The sequence below is a fragment of the Dipodomys spectabilis genome, unplaced genomic scaffold, assembly GCF_019054845.1.
Source record: "Dipodomys spectabilis isolate Male_0828 unplaced genomic scaffold, ASM1905484v1 ptg000042l, whole genome shotgun sequence".
Lineage (NCBI taxonomy): Eukaryota > Metazoa > Chordata > Mammalia > Rodentia > Heteromyidae > Dipodomys > Dipodomys spectabilis.
Genome location: NW_024870719.1, coordinates 14,852,821 through 14,873,397, shown reverse-complemented (window position 1 = coordinate 14,873,397; position 20,577 = coordinate 14,852,821). Strand labels below are relative to the sequence as shown.

Genomic DNA, 20,577 nt, shown 5'->3' with positions numbered 1-20,577 from the left:
CTCTTCCACTTGAGCCATGGTGCCACTTCCGGTTTTCTGGTGGTTAATTGAAGATAAGAGTCTCATGGACTTTCCTGCCCAGGCTGGCTTTGAACCTGGATCCTCAGATCTCAGCCTCCTGAGTACTTAGGATTACAGGTGTAAGTCACTGGTGCCAGCTAGTTTCTATTTTTTTAACTTACCTCAAAAAACAAAGTTTAAAAATGGTTATGTAATGTCTGTCTTGTAGATAAACCACAATTTACTCCAACATTCTATTTTGAGATGATTATTTCTAAGTTTGTAAGGGGCAGGGGAAACAGTTTATTATAGATTATTCGTATGTACAAATCTGGTAAATCTTCGATTATATCCCTAGAATAAGCTTGTAGAGGTCAAAGTCTCCCTGGGTCATAATATTTGTACATTTTAAGACTTTTGCAGGGAGGAGGGAGAATGACAGCAAGGGTGACTCTGATGAAGATGCATTGCATACATAAATGGACATGCTAAAATGAAAAAAAAAAAGCCTTATTAAATAAAGTCTTTTGTGGGGGGAGGGGAGAGGGTGAGAGGTAGTATTGAGGTTTGAATTCAGGGCATCTCTCACCCTTGCTAAGCAAACGTTCTGTCACTTGACCTATGCCCCTAGCTTTATTTTTCTTTACCTATTTTTCAGTTAGAGCTTCATGTTTTTGTCTGGAGTCAACTTCCAACAGTGATCATCCTATCTCTGACTCTGCATAGTTGGAATCATAGATAGTTATTAACTACTATATCCAGGTTAACGATTGAAATGGGATCTCACTAACTTTTTTGCCCATGCTGGCCTCAAACTTCTGCTTCGTCTTTCACTTCCAAGTGGCTGGAAATAAGAGCATGAGCCACCATATATGACTAAGAAATAAAATCTTTGATTTGTCACTGCTGGGTGCCGGTGGCTCACACCTATAATCCTCGCTACTCAGAAGACGAGATCTGAGGATTGTGGTTCAAAGCCAGCCCGGGCAGGAAAGTCCATGAGACTCTTATCTCCAATAAACTACCAGAAAACCAGAAGTGGTGCTGTGGTTCAAGTGGAAGAGTGCTAGCCTTGAGCTGAAGAGCTGAAGGGACAGTGCCTAGGCCCAGAGTTCAAGCCCAACAACCTCCAAAAAAAATAAAACAAATAAAAACTTTAGAAAGTAGGTCCTAGGGCTGAGAATGTGGCTTAGTGGTAGAGTGCTTGTCTAGCATGTATAAAGCCTTGAGTTTGGTTCCTCACCACCACATAAACAGAAAGAGCCGGAAGTGGTGCTTTGGCTCAAGTGGTAGAGTGCCTGCTTTGAGAATAAAGAAGCTCAGGAACAGTGGTCAGGCCCTGAGTTCAAGCCCCAGGACTGGCAATTAAAAAAAAGTTACATGTATGTCCCTCCCCCACAGTGTAACCCCCGCTTTCACTATATTTGATGTCAGTATAACATGTGGAGGAGATGGGGACAAACAAGTCGTTTAAGGATTCAGGTGGACCTGTTGCAACAATGAGAAGTACAAAATGTCATGTCAAAACCAGCTTTGCAATGTCGGTGTGTGTGGGGGGGGGAGGTATGATTGGGTGGGGGGGAGGGGGGAGGCTGGGAAGGGAGGTGAAGGGTAAACAAAGGAGGAGGTTGCAATGCTTGGTAAGAAATATATGATTATCCTGTCCATGTAATTGTAACCCCTCTGTACAGTATGTTCTCAAATAAAATAAAATTAAAAAAAAAAAGTTACATGTACAGTGGTAAAGTGATTGCAACACTAATTGTAATGGCAGAATGCTAAAAACATCCTGAAAAAAAATATATATATGTATATATATATATATATATATATAAACAGGAAAATGAATAAAATATTATCTTAATCTATGATATAGATAATTGTTCAGCTGTAGCTAAGAAGTGAATGGGATCATTATGTATTCCTTCAGGAGAATATTTTTGGTATGAGTCGGAAAAACCATAAGGCTTCAGAAAGACTATAATATGATTCCATTCTAGTATAACAAAACAGAAAAATCATTAAGTGGGATTTTGTAATTATTGAGAACAGTGTGGAAAAATATACGTTACACTTTTAACAGTTATTTCAGTGGGTTGTCATTAGAGGAAAGTAGAGAAAGACTACTCTGATGTATGCATTATTCTGTTTAGGTGTTTGCATTTTATTGAATTACATGAACTTTAAATATTAAGGACATTAATACAGTCTGTTGAGATTAATCATTTCAATTTTGATTCTAAAAAATTCTGAAGTATTAGAGCTTAATTATTAGTTTTTAAAAAATAATTACAGTGTAGAATTATATATAAAGTATAGAGAATAAAACAAAAAATATATCTATATACTTGGCATGTAGTTTGAGCCCCTCTAATTCCAGCTCCTTCCTTGCCTCTTGAGAACCATGTATTATGAATTTTATGCCTTTAGTTCTCTTTTCTATAGTTTTACTATTTGTATCCCTAACCTGATATGTTTCTTAATTTCAGGTGATTATAATTCAGTGACAATGATTCAATATTATATCCCTAAGATTTATTTACTTACTGATTGATTTTTTGCCAGTTCTGGGGCTTGAACTCAGGGCCTAGGCACTGTCCCTGAGCATTTTTTTGCTCAAGGCTAGCACTCTACTACTGAAAAATTGAACCCAGGGCTTCATGCATACTAGGCAAGCACTCTGCCACTAAGCCACATTCCCAGCCCCTTGTTATTTGTTATAATTCATTTTTATGATTTTATCATCATAGAAATAAATTTACCAAAAGTAATTTATTCACTAGTTAATGGTCTTTTGGGTTGTTTCCAGTTTGAGGCCATTTTCAAAAGTACTGCTGTGAATGTGATTTACATATATTCTGGTATGTACACACATTATTTTAAAGTAGGATTTGGGGAAGTAGAACTGTGGTGTAATATGATATGAATGTCTTTATATTTCCCAGACAATACCAAGTTCTTTTTCCAGATAGTTATGCCATCGTATAATCCCACCAGAAATGTAGAGTTCTCTTATATTCTGGATTCTAATATGTTATTTTTGCTATAAATATCTTTTCTACATTTTCAAGGCATTGCAGGAAAGAAAGCGGAGAATTTTGGATGAAGCTGTGGAATTAAGCCAGGATCACTTTAAAAAATACCTAGTAAAGCTTAAATCAATTAATCCACCTTGCGTGCCTTTTTTTGGTAAGTTACTAAATATGGATATAATATTTTGAGAGTGAATGTCAGTCTTTCTAACAAAAGTTGTCAATCTTTAGAGGCAAATTGTATATCTGTCTGTATTTATTATACTGATAAAATTTAAACTTGGAATTTCCTTATCTATAAAGTGAAAAGTATAATTGCTTCTTAGAGTTAAAAGAAGAATATAAAGTATTTTATATTACCTAATACAAAGTATAGCATAATAAAGGCCCTCATGAAGTAGTAAATTATTCTTTCCCTCCCTCCCTCCCTCCCTCCCTCCCTCCCTCCTTCCTCCCTCCCTCCCTCCTTCCTCCCTCCCTCCCTCCCTCCCTCCTTCCCTCCCTTCCTTCCTTCCTTCCTTTCTTTCTTCATCTGTCTGTTTCAATCATCTATCTCATATTTACAATATTTAATTTGCTAAATGTTTTATAATGGCTTTCATTTATTAAAGACTATTAAGCTGTTTTTAAATTTGTATTAGATAGGCTTATAAAGTGAAATTTTACCTTATTTTTTGCTTTGATTTTGAGATAAGGTCTCTGACTTTTGCCTGGGCTGGCCTTAAACTTGTGATTCCCCCCTGTCTCTTTATCCGAAATAGCTGGGATGACAACATGTACCACCATATCCAGTTGAACTTTTTCTTTTACTTTTTTGTTTTTCTTTCTTTTGGACAGTCGTGGGGCTGAGACTCTGGGCCTGGGCTCTGTGCCTCAGCTGTGCAGCTCAAGTCAAGTGCTCTGCCACTTGAGCCACAGCGCCACTTCCGGTTTTCTGGTGGTTAATTGGAGATTAGAGTGTCACAGACTTTCCTGACCTGGCTGGCTTTGAACTGTGATCCTCAGATCTCAGTCTCCTGAGTAGCTAGGATTATAGGTGTGAGCCACTGGCACCCAGCCCAGCTGAACTTTTGTTAAATACAATTATGCTTCACTTAATGACAAGCATGCATGCCTCAGAATTGCATTAGGCAATTTTGTTGTGCAAACAAATGTGTTTACACAAACCTAGATGGTCAGTTAATTTAATAGCACCTTTTTTGTTTTGTTTTGTTTTGTTTTTTTTGTGTGTGTGTTTTGTTTAAAACAGGATCTTACCTTGCCTAGACTGGTGTCGAACTCCTGGACTTAACCAATACTTTTGCCTAAGGCTCCTACATAGACTGGACTACAAGCTTACACTATTGTGTCCAGCCTAGAGATACAGTAAACACCAGGTCATTGAGGCTTTTGTTAGCCTAACCTGGCGTACTATTTTACAATAAAGGTTTAAGGTACAAATATATTTAAAATAATGACAAAAGTATGATATGATAAATGTAATAATAGATGTAAGAAAGCAGTGACATAGTTCTTACCAAATATTTTGCTCCCTATATAACTATTTGCTATACTATGCTATAATCAGCATGATTATATATAAGTAAATGTATTTATATCAGCATCACCAGAAACACTTGAGTAATGCATTTTACTTCAATATTACAACAACTGCAACAATTTTTCAACTTTTTTTTCTTGGTGCTGAGGATCGAACCCATGGTCTTGTACATGCTAAGTACATACTCCTAACACTGAGCTAAATCCTTAGATGCTCCATTCTAATCTTATGTTGTCACTATTGTATGTATAATCCATCCTTTGGTTACTTAAAACCATGTGGCACATGATTGTACTATTGAAATTGAATGATTTATTATATCAAGGTTTATCATCCTCAGCACTATGTCAAGTCAATTTGAACAAAATAATTATTGTGAGGGGCTGTCATCTGCATAGTAGCCTACTGGTATCTCATTTAGTAAAACTCAGCAATCCCTAGTTGCAATCCTACAGATATCTCCAGATAGTTCCAAATTTACTCTGAAAGATAAAATTGTCCTCAGCTGAGATCTGCAATGTAAATGAATCAGTAATTATGCAAGAAAAAAGATTAAAAGCCTTTTTACTGTATATAGAGAGAAATAATTATATTTCTAGCCTGATATGGTTTCATCTCTGTGATCCCAACATTTGTAAGGCTGAGGTAGGAAGATCTGAGTTCAATGCCATCCTGAGCTACATAGGAAGTTCCAGGTCAGCCTATATAGTGAGATCCTATAGTCAGGCTATATAGTGAGATCCTACCAAGATAGACAGAAACAGAGACAGAGATATGAGAGAGGTGTGGGGAAAGAGGCAACGAGGGGAGAGAGGATAGGAAATAGGGGAAGGGAGAGAGAGAAGGAGAAAAGAACAAAGAAAAAAAAGATAGAAAAGAATGAATTACTTTTTTATTTAAATTATAGTTTCTGAGCAATATTTTCTAAGTCTTCACTCTTTTTTGGGGGGGGGGGGGGGACGGGGTCCGGTCCTGGGGCCTGAACTCTGGGCCTGGGCGCTGTCCCTCAGCTCTTCAGCTTAAGGCTAGCGCTCTACCACTTGAGCCACAGCGCCACTTCCGGCTTTTTTCTTTTTGCTTATGTGAGGAATTGAACCCAGGGCCTCGAGCATGCAAGGCAAGCGCTCTACCACTGAGCCACCTTCTCAGCCCCAGTCTTTACTCTTTTTAACAAAATTGCTTAAAGTTTATTGCTAATTACTTAAAGACATTGAATATTTGTAATCAAGCATTAAAATATTTTGTTGAAAAAGATTTTGACACTCAGGATTAAGAATGCCTAATCTCATTTCTTAGAATAGCAGTCTTTAGTAAAAACTCACAGCCTTTACTAATTCAAGTGTTAGAAAGTTCTTTGTGGATAGTAGTCATGTTGCTTTAGCAATGTGGAGAGGATTGGTGAGTTCTACAGTGGTTTTCAACTTCACTACATCAGTTGTTTTCCTTAATGATGAACTAAATAACCAATTTATATATAACTTTTCTTTAAATGTTTTTCCACTAGGAATATATTTAACAAATATTCTGAAGACGGAAGAGGGAAATAATGATTTTCTAAAAAAGAAAGGGAAAGATTTAATCAATTTCAGTAAGAGGAGGAAAGTAGCTGAAATTACTGGAGAAATTCAGCAATATCAGAATCAGCCTTACTGTTTACGGATAGAACCAGAAATGAGGGTAAATATTTTTCTTTGCTTATCTTTAAAAGAGAAACTGTTGAGACCTGTGTGATCTTTAAGAAATAACTTAATCACACATCATGCTGTTTATTTAACTTTGAAAATAATGTGCTAATAATCAATGTTAAGTGCTAGGTATGTACAAAATCTGCACTTATTAAATATTTTCTTTTGATAATAATGCTTCTTTGTGCAGTTGATTTGAGCAACACTTCCAAAAAGTGATTGACAAAAGAGAATGAAAGAAGTTTCATGATGTCCTTTCAGTAAAAACAAAACAAAACAAAAAACCTACTACTGATACTATAATTGAGTAATAGTCATTTTAGAAATTACATATGTGCCAGTGTAACATTTTTACATCACTGGTTTAAATATGGGAACAAGGTGGGCACTGGTGGCTCATACCTGTATTCCTTGCTACTCAGGGGGCTGAGATCTGAGGATCATGGTTCAAAGCCAGCCTGTTCAGGGAAGTCCATGAGGCTCTTATCTCCAATTAATCATAGAAAAAGCTGGAAGTGGCACTGTGACTCAAGCCGTGGAGTGCTAGCTTTGAGCCAAAGGAGCCCAGGGACAGCACCCAGGCCCAGAATTCAATCCCCAGGATGGGCAAACAAAAATAGAGGAACAGTTGGGAAAGTGGTCTGTATACATTGCAAAAGGCAACTTTATGAACTTTCTGGCAGTTGATTTTTTTTTTTGTGAGCACTAGTGTATAATAGTTAATTTTGTGATGCCATAAACTGTGAGATAACTTCTAAATTAGTATAAATTGTGACACTATGTTTATGTTAAATGAGTATCATACTTAGTTGAAGTTGAGAACTTACTGTCATCCTGGATAAATTCACTTTTCAGCTGGGCATCAGTGGCTCCTGCCTGTAATCCTAGCTATTCAGAAGGCAGTTGTACAAAGGGGTTGTATTGTGGTATTTCATATATGCATATAATGTGTTTTGATCAAATGAGATTATTAAACTTTTCTGTACATTCCTTACCCTTTTCTTATTAAAATTATATATACAGATTACTGGGTTTAGATTTAATTTTTTTGAATTTTGTTGAGACAAGTTCTTACTGTGTAACCTAGTTGTACTTCAACTAATGATTCTGTCTTAGTCTCCGCAGTGTTGGGATTATAGGTGTGTACCACCTATAATTATAGTGTGTACTACCTTTATTAATTTTGAAGAGGGTGAGAAACAAAAAGTAGGCACTGGGTTTAACTTTAGTAGTAGAATAAATGAACTTTATTTAATTATTTTTTTGCCTGTCCTGAGGCTTGAACTCAGGTTCTGTGGGCTGTCCCTGAGCTTCTTTGTGCTCAAGGCTAGCTCATTATCACTTGAGACACGGCTCCACTTCTGGCTTTTTTTTTTTTTTTTTTGCTAGTCCTGGGGTTTGAACTCAGGGCTTAGGCACTGTCCCTGAGCTTCTTTTGCTCAAGGCTAGCATTCTACCTTGAGTCACAGCACACTTAGGGCTTTTTCTGTTTATGTGACACTGAGGAATGGAACCCAGGTTTTCCTGCCTGCTAGGCAAACACTCTACCACTAAGCTACATTCCCAGGCCCTCCCCCCACATTTTTTTTTTTTTTTTTTAGTAGTTTATTGGAGATAAGAATCTCACAGGGACTTTTCTGCCAGGCTGGCTTCCAACCACAATCCTCAGATCTCAGCCTTCTGAGTAGCTAGAATTACAGGCGTGAGCCACCAGCACCTGGCTAGAATATATTTTTTTGATAAGTACCGTTTGATAGATATAAACTTTTTTGTGTGTGCTGGTTCTGGGGCTTCATCTCAAGGTTTTTTTTGTGTGTAGGGGTGGTGATATAAGTGAATTCAAGCTTTTTTATTAAAGGCTGGCTCTCTGCCACTTAAGTCACATCTCTACTTCTGACTGTTCGGTAGTTATTTGGATGTGTCTCATGGGATTTGCTGCCTGAGCTAGCTTCAAACCTTGATCTTGAGATCTCAGCCTCCTGAGTAGTTAAGATTAGGAATGAGTCATCTGTACCCAGCATATAATTTTTTTGTATTAGATGTTAACCCAGCTAAGTTTAAAGTACATAGTTTTTCTTTTTATTGGTCAGTTGTGGGGCTTGAACTCTGGACCTGGGTGATGTCCCTCAGCTCTTCAGCTCAAGTCGAGCACTCTACCACTTGAGCCATAGCACCACTTCTGGTTTTCTGGTGGTTTATTGGAGATAAGAGTCTCACGGACTTTCTGGCTTTGAACTGTGATCCTCAGATCTCATCTTCCTGAGTAGCTATGATTACAGAGATTCTTTGAAAACCTTAACCCCATGGGAAGTTTATCTGAAAAAGAATTTACAGAGTGTTTGTTCAATAAGTCACTAGAAATTGAGCCCGAAGTTGCAAACAGCCACCTCGATTCGTAAGTCCATTGTAATTTTGGAAAAAAGTTTAAAAATTAATATTATGTTCAGTGTTTTACAACTGATTCCCTTAAAATTGTAATCTAGTCAAATAGCAGTTCTTAGGTACCACCAGCACCCGGCCATAGTTTTTCTTAAAATTATTTTTAATGACCTTACTCCAATTATCTTTTTTGTTGTTTATCATACTTTATCGTGGTTTTAAACTATTAATTTTGGTTCCAAATTTTGTTATTATAATAAGTAAGAACAAAATTTATTAAGGGATAAGTGTTATTAACTGCTGAAGTATTAAGATAGAAATGAAAATCTGTTCATCTTAATAATAGAATTACAGAACTACACTGTAACTTCATAGAAATTGTGCCATTTTATTCAAAATTAGAATAAAATATTTGAAATCTTGTAATTTTTCATATTGGTCTCTTAATTTGTTGATAATTTTTGATATTGAAATCTTGAAATTTCCTCAAGTTTTAATAATATTGTAATAAAATAAAATCTAAAGTACTGTATGAAAGGAAATGTACTCACTACCTGACACTACCTGTGATCACTCTGTACATCACTTTTATACTAATAATAAAGTAAATAATAAAAATTAAAGTATATACTGATAGATATTTGTTTAATTCCAGAGATTCTTTGAAAACCTTAACCCCATGGGAAGTTTATCTGAAAAAGAATTTACAGACTATTTGTTCAATAAGTCACTAGAAATTGAGCCCCGAAGTTGCAAACAGCCACCTCGATTTGTAAGTCCATTGTAATTTTGGAAAAAAAGTTTAAAAATTAATATTATGTTCAGATGTTTTACAACCGATTCCCTTAAAATTGTAATCAAGTCAAGTAGCTGTCCTTAGGTACCTTGTAATACAGTGCTATGTATAGGGCTGGGATGTAGCTTAGTGATAGACAGCTTGCCTGATGTATGAAGCCCAGGATTCAATACCCAGTACCACAAAAAGGAAAGGAGGAAAGAAAGAAAGGAGATCATGCTAGACAGGAAAAATCTGCCTTTTGATAAAATCTGACCCTTTATCTTAGTACCATTTATTATCTATCCAATTTTGAGTCTCATCTCTCTCACTAGAATTTGTTCCTACTGTTCCTAGTTATTCTAGGAGTTTGCTGTAGCAACAGAAATAGTAGAAGACTAATTCTAAGTAGCTGAAAGTGAAGCAAGAAATAGGAAGAACATTAGAACCTACCAAGTTTGGACAAAGCAGTAAGCTATATGGTTTCATGTTACCTTTACAATAATTGTATTACACAGTCCTTTGTTCCTTCCTTCCCTCCCTCCCCCCTTGTCTCCCTTCCATCCTTCCTTCTTCTTTTTTTTTTTTTTTTTTTGTTGTGGGGCTTAATTTTAGGGCCTAGGTGCTGTCTCTCAGCCTCTTTGTGCTCAAGGCTAGTGCTCTACTACTTGAGCCACAGTGCCACTTCTGGCTTTTGAGTAGTTAATTGGAGATAAGAGTCTCAAGGGATTTTTCTGCCCAGCTGGCTTTGAATTGTGATCCCTTCCTCCTTCCTTCCGTCTCTCCTTCCTTCCTTTTCTTTTTTCCTCTTTCCTTCTCTCTCCTTCCCGGTCCTGCCTTCCTTTTCCCTTCTTCCTTCCTTGCCCTCTCTTCTTTCTTCCCTCTCCTTTTCTTTCCAAGACCAAAAGACACTAATAAGTACTCTAGCATTGAGCCACATGCCAAGCTCAATTAGGATGTAGATATTTTCTTCATTTTGCAAATGAAAAAACACTGAATTGCAAAGAAATTAAATAACATTTTTCTAGGCCATATAGCCTGAGCTCTGTGTTTTTCATTGTGTGTTTAAACAGGGCAGAGGTTAGGGTCAGGGGACAGTGATAGCAGTTTTCATCAAAGACATTAAAGCACTGTTGTATGGGTTGATTAGCACAAGGAAAGGAACAAAAAATGTTCTTTTATTAAGTGCATAGAATAATATGTTACAAAATCACATTCCTGGGGAGGCAAAGTAGGAGAAAAATGAAGGAAGGGGTAACAAGTTTGACAAGAAATGTTCTTACTGCCTTACTAATGTATCTGTAACCTCTCTATACATCACCTTGACAATAAAAAAAATAAAATCACTTTCCCAGTAAATGTTTGTAGGGTTGACTTAGGTAATTTGAAAGAGGCTTAGGTTCAAGCATTTTAAAAAACAATAAGTTGTTCCCCATAAATTTTCAAGAAATTTATAGTTTTGTGAAAAATATTTACTTACATTCAAGTCCATCTTAAAGTTAATCCAATTAGCCGGGTGCTGGAGGCTCACGCCTGTAATCCTAGCTACTCAGGAGGCTGAGATCTGAGGATCGCGGTTCAAAGCCAGCCCGGGCAGGAGAGACCGTGAGACTCCTATCTCCAATAAACCACCAGAAAACCGGAAGTGGCGCTGTAGCTCAAGTGGTAGAGCGCTTGCCTTGAGCTGAAGAGCTGAGGGACAGTGCCCAAGCCCAGAGTTCAAGCCCCATGACCGACCAAAAAAAAAAAAAAAAAAAAAAGTTAATCCAATTAAATCTAAGGGTTACTACTAGAAATGCCACAGGCTTCCTTTTCAGATTGAAATATTACATTCTTAAGTGTATGCTTGAGAACTAATAAGGTAGCTCTCCAAGTCATTAAAAACAAAATACATACAAATTAGTAATATTAATTATGTTTATTTTCTTAGCCTAGGAAATCAACCTTCTCCTTAAAATCTCCTGGAATAAGGCCTAATACAGGTCGTCATGGCTCTACCTCAGGCACTTTACGAGGTCACCCAACACCGTTAGAAAGAGAACCATATAAGATAAGCTTTAGTCGGATTGCTGAAACTGAGCTTGAATCAACAGTATCAGCACCAACATCTCCAAATACACCATCTACTCCACCAGTATCTGCTTCTTCAGACTTGAGTGTGTTTTTAGATGTGGATCTCAATAGTTCCTGTGGTAAGTATTTGATGTAAACCATTTGCCAAAAATGAATTTCGTGTTTAAGATAATTCTCATTTTTTAAACTAGGCAATTATATAATCCTTCATGATCCATACTAGTGTGAAAAGCGGTATCTAAATGCAAAAATAAAGCTTAACACAGTAGAGTAAAATATCACTTATGCATTGCTTATACATACTATTTTTTAAAGTTTATTCAACAAAGATTTTTTTTGGGGGGAGTAGGGTCCGGTTGTGGGGCCTGAGCTCTGGGCCTGGAAGCTGTCCCTCAGCTCTTCAGCTCAAGGCTAGCACTCTACCACTTGAGCCACAGCACCACTTCCGGCTTTTTTCTTTTTGCTTATGTGGTGCTGAGGAATAGAACCCAGGGCCTCATGCATGCAAGGCAAGCGCTCTACCACTGAGCCACCTTCCCAGCCCAACAAAGATTATTACTTTTGGGGCCCCACTACCAGTAGATAGAGCAGTAGATAGTGAATTAGAAAATAGTTACGTTAGTTCTATGAGAGAAATTAAAAGGGACTATGATAGAGAGGAAATCTTGTATGCTAAACATAATTTTGAGTATATTAAGAAAAACTATCATGGCAAAAAGGTAGTGATAAAAATCTATATTGCATGTATATTACATATTTTGTAAACATTAAAAAAATAAAACCATACCTGTTACCTTACTTTGCAAATTATTGTTTCTCATTCAATAGGCAGCAATAGCATCTTTGCTCCAGTGCTCTTGCCACACTCAAGTAAGTAAGAATATAAATTCATTCTAATGAGATAACTAAAAATAATAAGCTGGTTGGTTCAATGTGTATTTGAATGATTTGGGCTTAGCAACATTTAAAGAATAAGAAATTAAAGAAATTTTTTTGTTTCCCTTCTCTTCCCATACCCTTCCTCTTTCATTTCCTCTCTCCTTCCCTCCTGTTTTTAGTTATTTCATAAGTTAATACCTAAATTTCTGTTAACTTACTGTGATCATTTGTATAAAATAAGCAAGAGGGAACAGACAAACATCAGGAATAATTCAAAGACCTTTGCTCCTATAGTCAGATGTGTATAAGTCACATAGTAGTAAGAATTCCAATCATAAGAAAAGTAAAATAGTGATAAAATATTCTAAATGAAATTAACTCCAGCTCCTTATTTCTCTTCTCTTATTTTTTGTTCTTCAGTGATATTTCCACATTGCTAAATGATGTTTCTATATTGTTCTCTCTTCTGAATCATCACTTTTAGTCATTGTTTACTGATTTCCTATGATAGCAATGAGAATATTATGTTTTTATACTTGTCATATTGAGAATAAGCACTATTCACTGCTAAGTCAAATGTAATGTATGCTGTACTTTACTTTCTTTCTTCTCTTTCTTTGTGTGTGTGTGTATTATACTGGGCTTAAACTTGGCCCCTAGCTCACACTAGGCTTTTTCAGGTGGTACTTTACCACTTGAATCATACTACCACTTACAGGATTTTGCTAGTTAATTAGAGATAAGTCTCAAATTTGTCTCTTCCAGCTGATTTCAAACTTCAATCATCAGGGCTGGAAAGGTAGCTAATGCTTTCCTTGCATGCATGAGGCCTTGGGTTCAATTCCTCAGTACCACATAAGCAGAAAAAAAGCTGGAAGTGGTGCTGTGGCTCAGGTGGTAGAGTGCTAGCCTTGAGCTGAGTTCAGGCCTCATGGCGACCAAAAAAAACCTCACTTGCAATCCTCAGATCTCAGCCTTTTGAGTAGCTAGAATTATAAATGTGAACCACCAGCATCCAGCTATAGTTCTTCCTATTTTTTTATTTTTTTGTTGGTTGTGGGATTTTATTTTATTTTATTTTATTAATTAATTAATTAATTTTTGGGTCCAGTCGTGGGGCCTGAACTCTGGGCCTGGGCGCTGTCCCTCAGCTCTTCAGGTCAAGGTTAGCGTTCTACCACTTGAGCCACAGCGCTACTTCCGGCTTTTTTCTTTTTCTTTTTGCTTATGTGGTGCTGAGGAATGGAACCCAGGGCCTCATGCATGCAAGGCAAGCGCTCTACCACTGAGCCACCTTCCCAGCCCTGGTTGTGGGGTTTTAACACTGGGCCTGGACATTATCCCTGAGCTCTTCAGCTCAAGGCAAGCACTCTACCACTTGAGCTACCATATCACTTCTGGTTTTCTGGTGGTTAATTGGAGATAAGTGTCATGGGCTTTCCTTTCCTTGCCTGGGGCTGGCTTTGAACCGTGATCCTCAGATCTGGGCCTCTTGAGTTTTTAGGATTATAGGCGAGAGCCACTGGCGCCTGGCTGATACAATTTATTCTTATGAAGCTCTATTTCCTGGAGTTAATAATTACCTGAGTAATGTTTTGGTTGTTCATTTGTTTGCCACCCATTTCTCAGTCTTTCCATCCTATCACTCAGTCTTCCCATGACTTATGTAACAATTTTTTTAGGCCTTTTTTTTTTTGGGGGGGGGGGTCCAGTCGTGGGCCTGAACTCTGGGCCTGGGGGCTGTCCCTCAGCTCTTCAGCTTAAGGCTAGTGCTCTACCACTTGAGCCACAGCGCCACTTCTGGCTTTTTTCTTTTTGCTTATGTGGTGCTGAGGAATAGAACCCAGGGCCTCAGGCATGCAAGGCAAGCGCTCTCCCACTGAGCCACCTTCCCAGCCCGGCTTTTTTTTTTTTTGGCTTTAACCTGGACACTTCTTTCCTGATGCCTTCTTGGTGCTGTAGTCTGGACTACTTGCCTTTGACCTATGCTATCATCCTAGAACTTTTTTTTTTTTTTTTTGTCATCCTAGAAATTCCACCTCCTATTTGTTTTGAGTCTTTGTTTTTTGGGTTCCTTGCCTTCTTTCTTGCTATATTCCCTTATTTTGGTAGGCGATCATGTTACCCTTTTGGTTTATCATTTTCTTCACTTGTAACCTCTTGATCTCTCATGCTAGTTCTTCTTCCCTTGATCTATTAACTTTGGAAAGTCCTAGAACTCATTCCCCTAGACCTCTTCTCACTTGTCTCATTCAGTATCATCCCAGTTTTGTGATAATAATTCTCAAGTTCATATCTCTAGTTTGGCCTCTAGACTCATAGTGACGTTTTTGACGTATCTGGTAGGAATGTTAAATTTAACCTTTCCAAAATAGGGTTTCTTATCACCTCTTCAAAGTTATTACTCCATTGCCTCTTCATTTTAAGTCTAATAACACCTATTCCATTACTTAGGCCAAAGCATTAGTGGTACCTTTTATATCTCTCAATTGCTGCTAACTCAATGGGACTGATCAATAAGGCTTGATAATCCTCAAAATGTATGTGGAATTTTTTTTTTTTTTTTTTGGTCCGGTCGTGGCCCGAACTCTGGGCCTGGGCGCTGTCCCTCAGCTCTTCAGCTCAAGGCTAGCGCTCTACCACTTGAGCCACAGAGCCACTTCCGGCTTTTTTCTTTTTACTTATGTGGTGCTGAGGAATCGAACCCAGGGCCTCATGCATGCAAGGCAAGCGCTCTACCACTGAGCCACCTTCCCAGCCCATGTAATTTCTTATCTTGTTGAATGTACTAGTATTCTAATTTCTCATTTTTCCTACTTCAGTATGTTTTCAATACAGCAGCAGACTTAGTACTTTAGGATCTAAAATACTTTTTATTTGACTCAGAATAAAAGCCAGAATTCCTTCTAGACTCCACAAATTCCCACCAGGCTGCAAATTCCCACCAAACTCTACATGGTTTGTTCTCCTTTAATCTGTCATACCATATCTACTAGTCCTTCACTCAGTGCTCTAGCTGCTCTTCTTCCAGAACACAAAGACAAATTGCCAGGACTTCTTTTTTTGTCATTCCTTGTGCATATAATGTCCTGGGATCTCACAGCTTATGGCTTGCTTCCTTGCCTCTTGGCTCAAGCTTTTGTTTGGTGTTAGTCTTGCTAAGGTCTTCTCTACTATTTAACATTATTCCTGGGGGGAGGAAGGGAGTATGGGAAGGGATGGGAAGGGGAAACAAAGAGGAGGCAACAATGCTTGATAAGAAATGTACTCGTTATCTTGCCCATGTAATTGTAACTCCTCTGTACAGTATTCTCACAATAAAAAAAAAAAAACCATTATTCCTCTCCCACTTCTTTCTGTACCCCTTTGCTACAATTTCTCTTACCATTTGTAGTTATTACACTTATTTGTTCGCTCTCAAACCAGAATATAAACTCATACGAACACAAATTTTGCTTGTTTTGCTTGGTGTTATATGCTAGGGAAAAATTATAGCAATAAATCCAGTGCTTATTGAATGAACAAATGAATGAGTGAATGATTTTTTTAAAAAGTGCTAGGCACCAATAGCTCACACCTATAATCCTAGCTATTGAGGAGTCTGAGAATCATGATTCAAAACCAGCCTGGGAAGAAAAGTCCATGAAATGTTTTATCTTCAATTAGCCGCCAAAAACACCAGAAGTGGAGCTCTGGCTCAAGTGGTAGAATGTTAGCCTTGAGCAAAAGAAGCTCAGGAACAGTACCCAGGCCCTGAGTTCAAGCCCTAGACCTGGTGCACATACCTCATCCCCTCTCCCCCCCAAATTATAAATAGCTTAGATAGAAAATTGACATTATAGAAACAGTCCAGTAAATAATCCTACATTCACTAGTTTGGAATACTGCAGCCATTTGAAATGTTCCTGAAAGCTAATCCAGGAGGAAAATGCTCTTTATAGAAAATAAAATTATTTACCCAGCAGGTGTTATTGTGTGTGCCTGAGGTTTGAATCAGGGCCTTATACCTTACCTGCTGCATCACTTCAGTCACCACATATCTAGCCCTCAAACTGCAAAATTTCTGTGTTTTGTAATTTCCAGGTCATAAAAATGATAGTTTTATGTATAACTTTATAGATTTTTTTTTTTTTTGGTCAGTCGTGGGGCTTAAACTCTGGGTCTGGTGCTGTGCCTTAGTTCTTTAGTTCAAGGCTAACACGCTACCCCTTGAGCCTCAGCACCACTTCTGGTTTTCTGAGTGGTTTATTGGAGATAAGAGTCTCAAGACTTTTTCTGCCTGGGCTGGCTTTGAACCATGATCTTCAGATCTCAGCCTCCTGAGTAGCTAGGATTACAGGCGTGAGCCACCAGTGCCTGGCAACTTTGTAGATTTTTTTTTTTTTAATGAATGAAACAAAAGTAGAAAGCATATTGAAAAGGGAGTATGTTTGCAGAGGATTTCTTCAGTGTATCTTATTTCTTAAATGTAAACATATTTAAAATGCACATTTAAATAATATTTGAGAAGCCAAACAAAATAATAATACAGTTAAAGTGCTATGCATGTTGTCAGTAACAAAAAAAAAAATACTATCTTCGTGGTCTTGGGGGGGGCGGGGTGGGAAAACCTCAGTTTGGATGTCCCATAAGCATTTCTGGTGTGTTTAAAGTTAAATTTGTCAACTTCCTTCCCAACTTATATCCTCTGAACCCCAACCCCATTTTAGTATAGTGAGAAATAATATATATTATACCTTTATAATAAATGTGTGTATGGAGACATGGACCATATTTGTGTGAACCATAATTGCAAATTTTTTAAAAACATGAAAAAGACAAAAGAAATACATCAAGATGAACAGTTCTTATTCTCTAGCTTATCTGATCTAGGGTGAATTTTGCTTAATACTTTTGTAATTTTATGAATTTTTTAAAATGTGGCTTTATAATATGTAGAATTAGAGAAAGAGTTACATGATATAATCCTACTTTATGGTCTTCTATATGGAGATTTTATTATCTGTTTAGTAATGTACCTTCAAAGTATATGGTCTCTGCTTAGGATGGTTTTTCTTTAGAAGTTACCATACATATACAAATATGCTCTTGTTTTTATTAAGTTTTGTTTAACATTTTAAGAGAGTTTTTTGGAAGAGCAGAATTTTATTACTAAACTTGACTTCATTTAGCCAACATACTCTGTGCCAGGCACTATTGTAGAAACCAGGGATATAAAAATACAGTTTCATGGAAGGATAGGTAAACCAACATCGTACTATATAACAGATAATACAGTCTGATGAACACCATGGCAGAAGTGATCTTAAGTTGTGATGAAGCTTTGCCATAATTGCACTGTGAATTATGATGTCTTTTTCTTCTCCAGAGTCTTTCTTCAGTTCATGTGGGAGTTTAAATAAACTAAGTGAAGAGCCACTGATTCCTCCTCCTCTGCCTCCTCGAAAAAAGTTTGATCATGATGCTTCAAATTCCAAGGTAGTTAACAGGACCTACATTTGCCATTCAGAGTTGTCTGTCAGTTGTATTTTGGCTAGCCTCTATGATTTTTCAACATTTTGATGGTTGTATATGGAAAATACTTTAAGTAGTTGTTTAATCATCATAAAACCTTACCTTGAAAGGAAGAAAAAATGGTGGGTACGCTCACATATACTCAGAAGTCCATTTTCTTCTTGGTACAGATGGAAAGAACTTTAGTATTCTAAGGATTTTTAAACTTCCAAACAATGCTCCTCATATTTAAAGGCACATCAAAATCACCTGGACAACTTGTTAAAACCAGATTGTTGAACTTAATCTGAGTTTGTGGTTCAGTAGGTCTTGGGCCCATGCCTAAGAATCTGCCTTTTGAACCCATTCTCTGTTGGTGTTGACACTGTCCCTGGGTATCACTTTGAGATCCACTGCTCTAAACCTCTTGGGGTAAAGTAGAAGTAGATGCCCAGTATGTAGAACTTGATATTGAATTCTCTTGATATCATGTCCTTTTATGTCCACATAACTATCACCTTTTCACTTACTTGAAATGCACAAAACAAAATAACCACTGAAGATAAAGCTTTATGTTTAAAGATTTCAATGGAAGTATTGGGTATATTCAGCTATTAAACTGGGGCCTTAATTAAAACTGGAAGTAACATACTAAAATTGGTTAATTTCAGCCTCTAGATTAAACACAGAAGAATTTGTCAGTCTTTTAAAATTGTCTTACAAAATTTTCAGAATACAAACACAATTTAATTATTTTTTCTTTTTAAAGGGAACTATGAAACCTGATGATGACCCTCCTGCTATTCCACCAAGACAACCTCCCCCTCCAAAGATAAAACCCAGAGTTCCTGTTCCTACTGGTGCATTTGATGGGCAGCTGCACAGTCCACCTCCACCACCGCCAAGAGATCCTCTTCCTGACACTCCTCCACCAGTTCCCCTTCGGCCTCCAGAACACTTTATAAACTGTCCATTTAATCTTCAGCCACCTCCACTGGGACATCTTCACAGAGATTCAGAGTGGTTCAGAGACGTTAGTACCTGTCCAAATTCACCAAGCACTCCTCCTAGCACACCCTCTCCAAGAGTACCACGTCGATGCTATGTGCTCAGTTCTAGTAACAACAATCTTGTTCATCCTCCAGCTCCCCCTGTTCCACCAAGGCAGAATTCAAGTCCTCACCTACCAAAACTGCCACCAAAGACTTACAAGCGGGAGCTTTCGCATCCCCCATTGTACAGACTGCCTTTTCTAGAAAATGCAGAAACTCCTCAATGACCTTTGTCATATATAGTCATTGACACTGGAATAGTATTTGTAAAGATTTTTTTTAAATTATTCAAAAATGCATAGTATTTTAGTACTTTTTACAAATAATGCTCTTACAAAAATGCTACTGGTCAAATAAGCTTTTAAGAATTAGGGAAAACAATTACAAAAGTCCTTCGCCATTATCCTCAGGTGATCAGTAGCATTGCCCTGTCTTGGATCCTCAGTGCTGCCAGAAGGCCAGTAAAATGAATTGATATTTGCACTGTAGACTCTGCTAAAATATGGCTTAAAGTGATTTTGATTGCACTGAAAGGGGATAGTGCTTTTATGGAATTTTTCAAGTTTCAGTAATAGATGCCTTTTTAAGGCAATGAATTTACACAAATTTAGAGGGTGTATTATGGTGTATTATAGTTTTTAAACCTCTTTGACCATCTTCCAGTTTATACTTCTAGTTTTTACATCTAGGAGAATTGTGAATAACACCCATTGTTCTTAAACTCTTTAATGCCATGTCTTAAATGCCAGTATTTGCTGCTGAAGACAAAAATGAAAAGTGGAATTGAAATAATAGAATGAACTGTGTTTATTACTTTATCAAAATGTAAACAAAGGTTTCATAATACAATTATAAAGGAACAAAAGGGCATGTATCTCATTCAGATGTGCCTTTTGATTTTGCAGAGTATGTTGTCTTTAGCTAATGAATTGAATATTGTTTTGGAAAACAAAGTTAATATGCCATGTATGTACAGTTTTGTTTATATTGTATATTTAAAGATAATGCTAATAACCTATATAAATTTAAGTGACTTGAGGCCTATAATACAATCTGCTACTTTACTAATTCATAAATTCAAAACAAAAGTTTCTTATGACAGAAACGAATCAAATTGCCTTCAAAATTTAGCAATGTTTTCTCTAAATCTCATGTTAACTGAAATTTTTTAAAAAAATATTTTGTTAGATTGGTGATATCTAAACCAGCAGGTAGTTAAAGCTTTATTAAACTTTTTAAACAGAGAAGTGAGTAAAACTTTCATTAGCTATTTGGACCCTTTTGTTCAAAGTGATGAGAGTGTTACCGTAATAGAGCAGTAGCAGCAGTTGTAAAGTAGCCAAAAGGCACGTTGTTTATTTACTGGTCTGTGGCCTTTTACTGTGCTTTGTATCAGAGTTCTTAACAAGATTAATAAATCACCTCAGTCTTAATTTTTCAAAGGCTTTTAAAGTATGTGTTTTCATTATAAGAAACTAGGGGAGATTGAATCCTGAAGAGAAATGTGTATGCATACACCTATTATTTTTGATATCTTAACGCAATTTAAGCTAGATGATTTCAACAAATTAGTGATGTAAAGGGATGTCGTCACTGTTACCCAAGTGGCAGGCTTCCAGCAACCGTTTTTATACATTTATAACAAAAACTAGAAGTACACTAAGAAATT

The 20,577-nt window shown here is 37.1% G+C and overlaps 1 protein-coding gene across 1 annotated transcript in view; it reads left to right on the top strand.

Moving 5' to 3' along the window:
- Positions 1-20,350, top strand: part of Sos2 (SOS Ras/Rho guanine nucleotide exchange factor 2) — a 75,772-nt gene extending 55,422 nt beyond the window's left edge. Inside the window, exons 17-23 of the mRNA XM_042677827.1 lie at positions 3,072-3,189; positions 6,077-6,249; positions 9,292-9,408; positions 11,342-11,603; positions 12,313-12,354; positions 17,732-17,841; positions 18,626-20,350. Of these exons, the coding sequence (XP_042533761.1) occupies positions 3,072-3,189; positions 6,077-6,249; positions 9,292-9,408; positions 11,342-11,603; positions 12,313-12,354; positions 17,732-17,841; positions 18,626-19,135 (1,332 nt within the window). The 3' untranslated portion in view covers positions 19,136-20,350. The remainder of the gene's footprint in view (positions 1-3,071; positions 3,190-6,076; positions 6,250-9,291; positions 9,409-11,341; positions 11,604-12,312; positions 12,355-17,731; positions 17,842-18,625) is intronic.
- Positions 20,351-20,577: the final 227 nt, after the last annotated feature.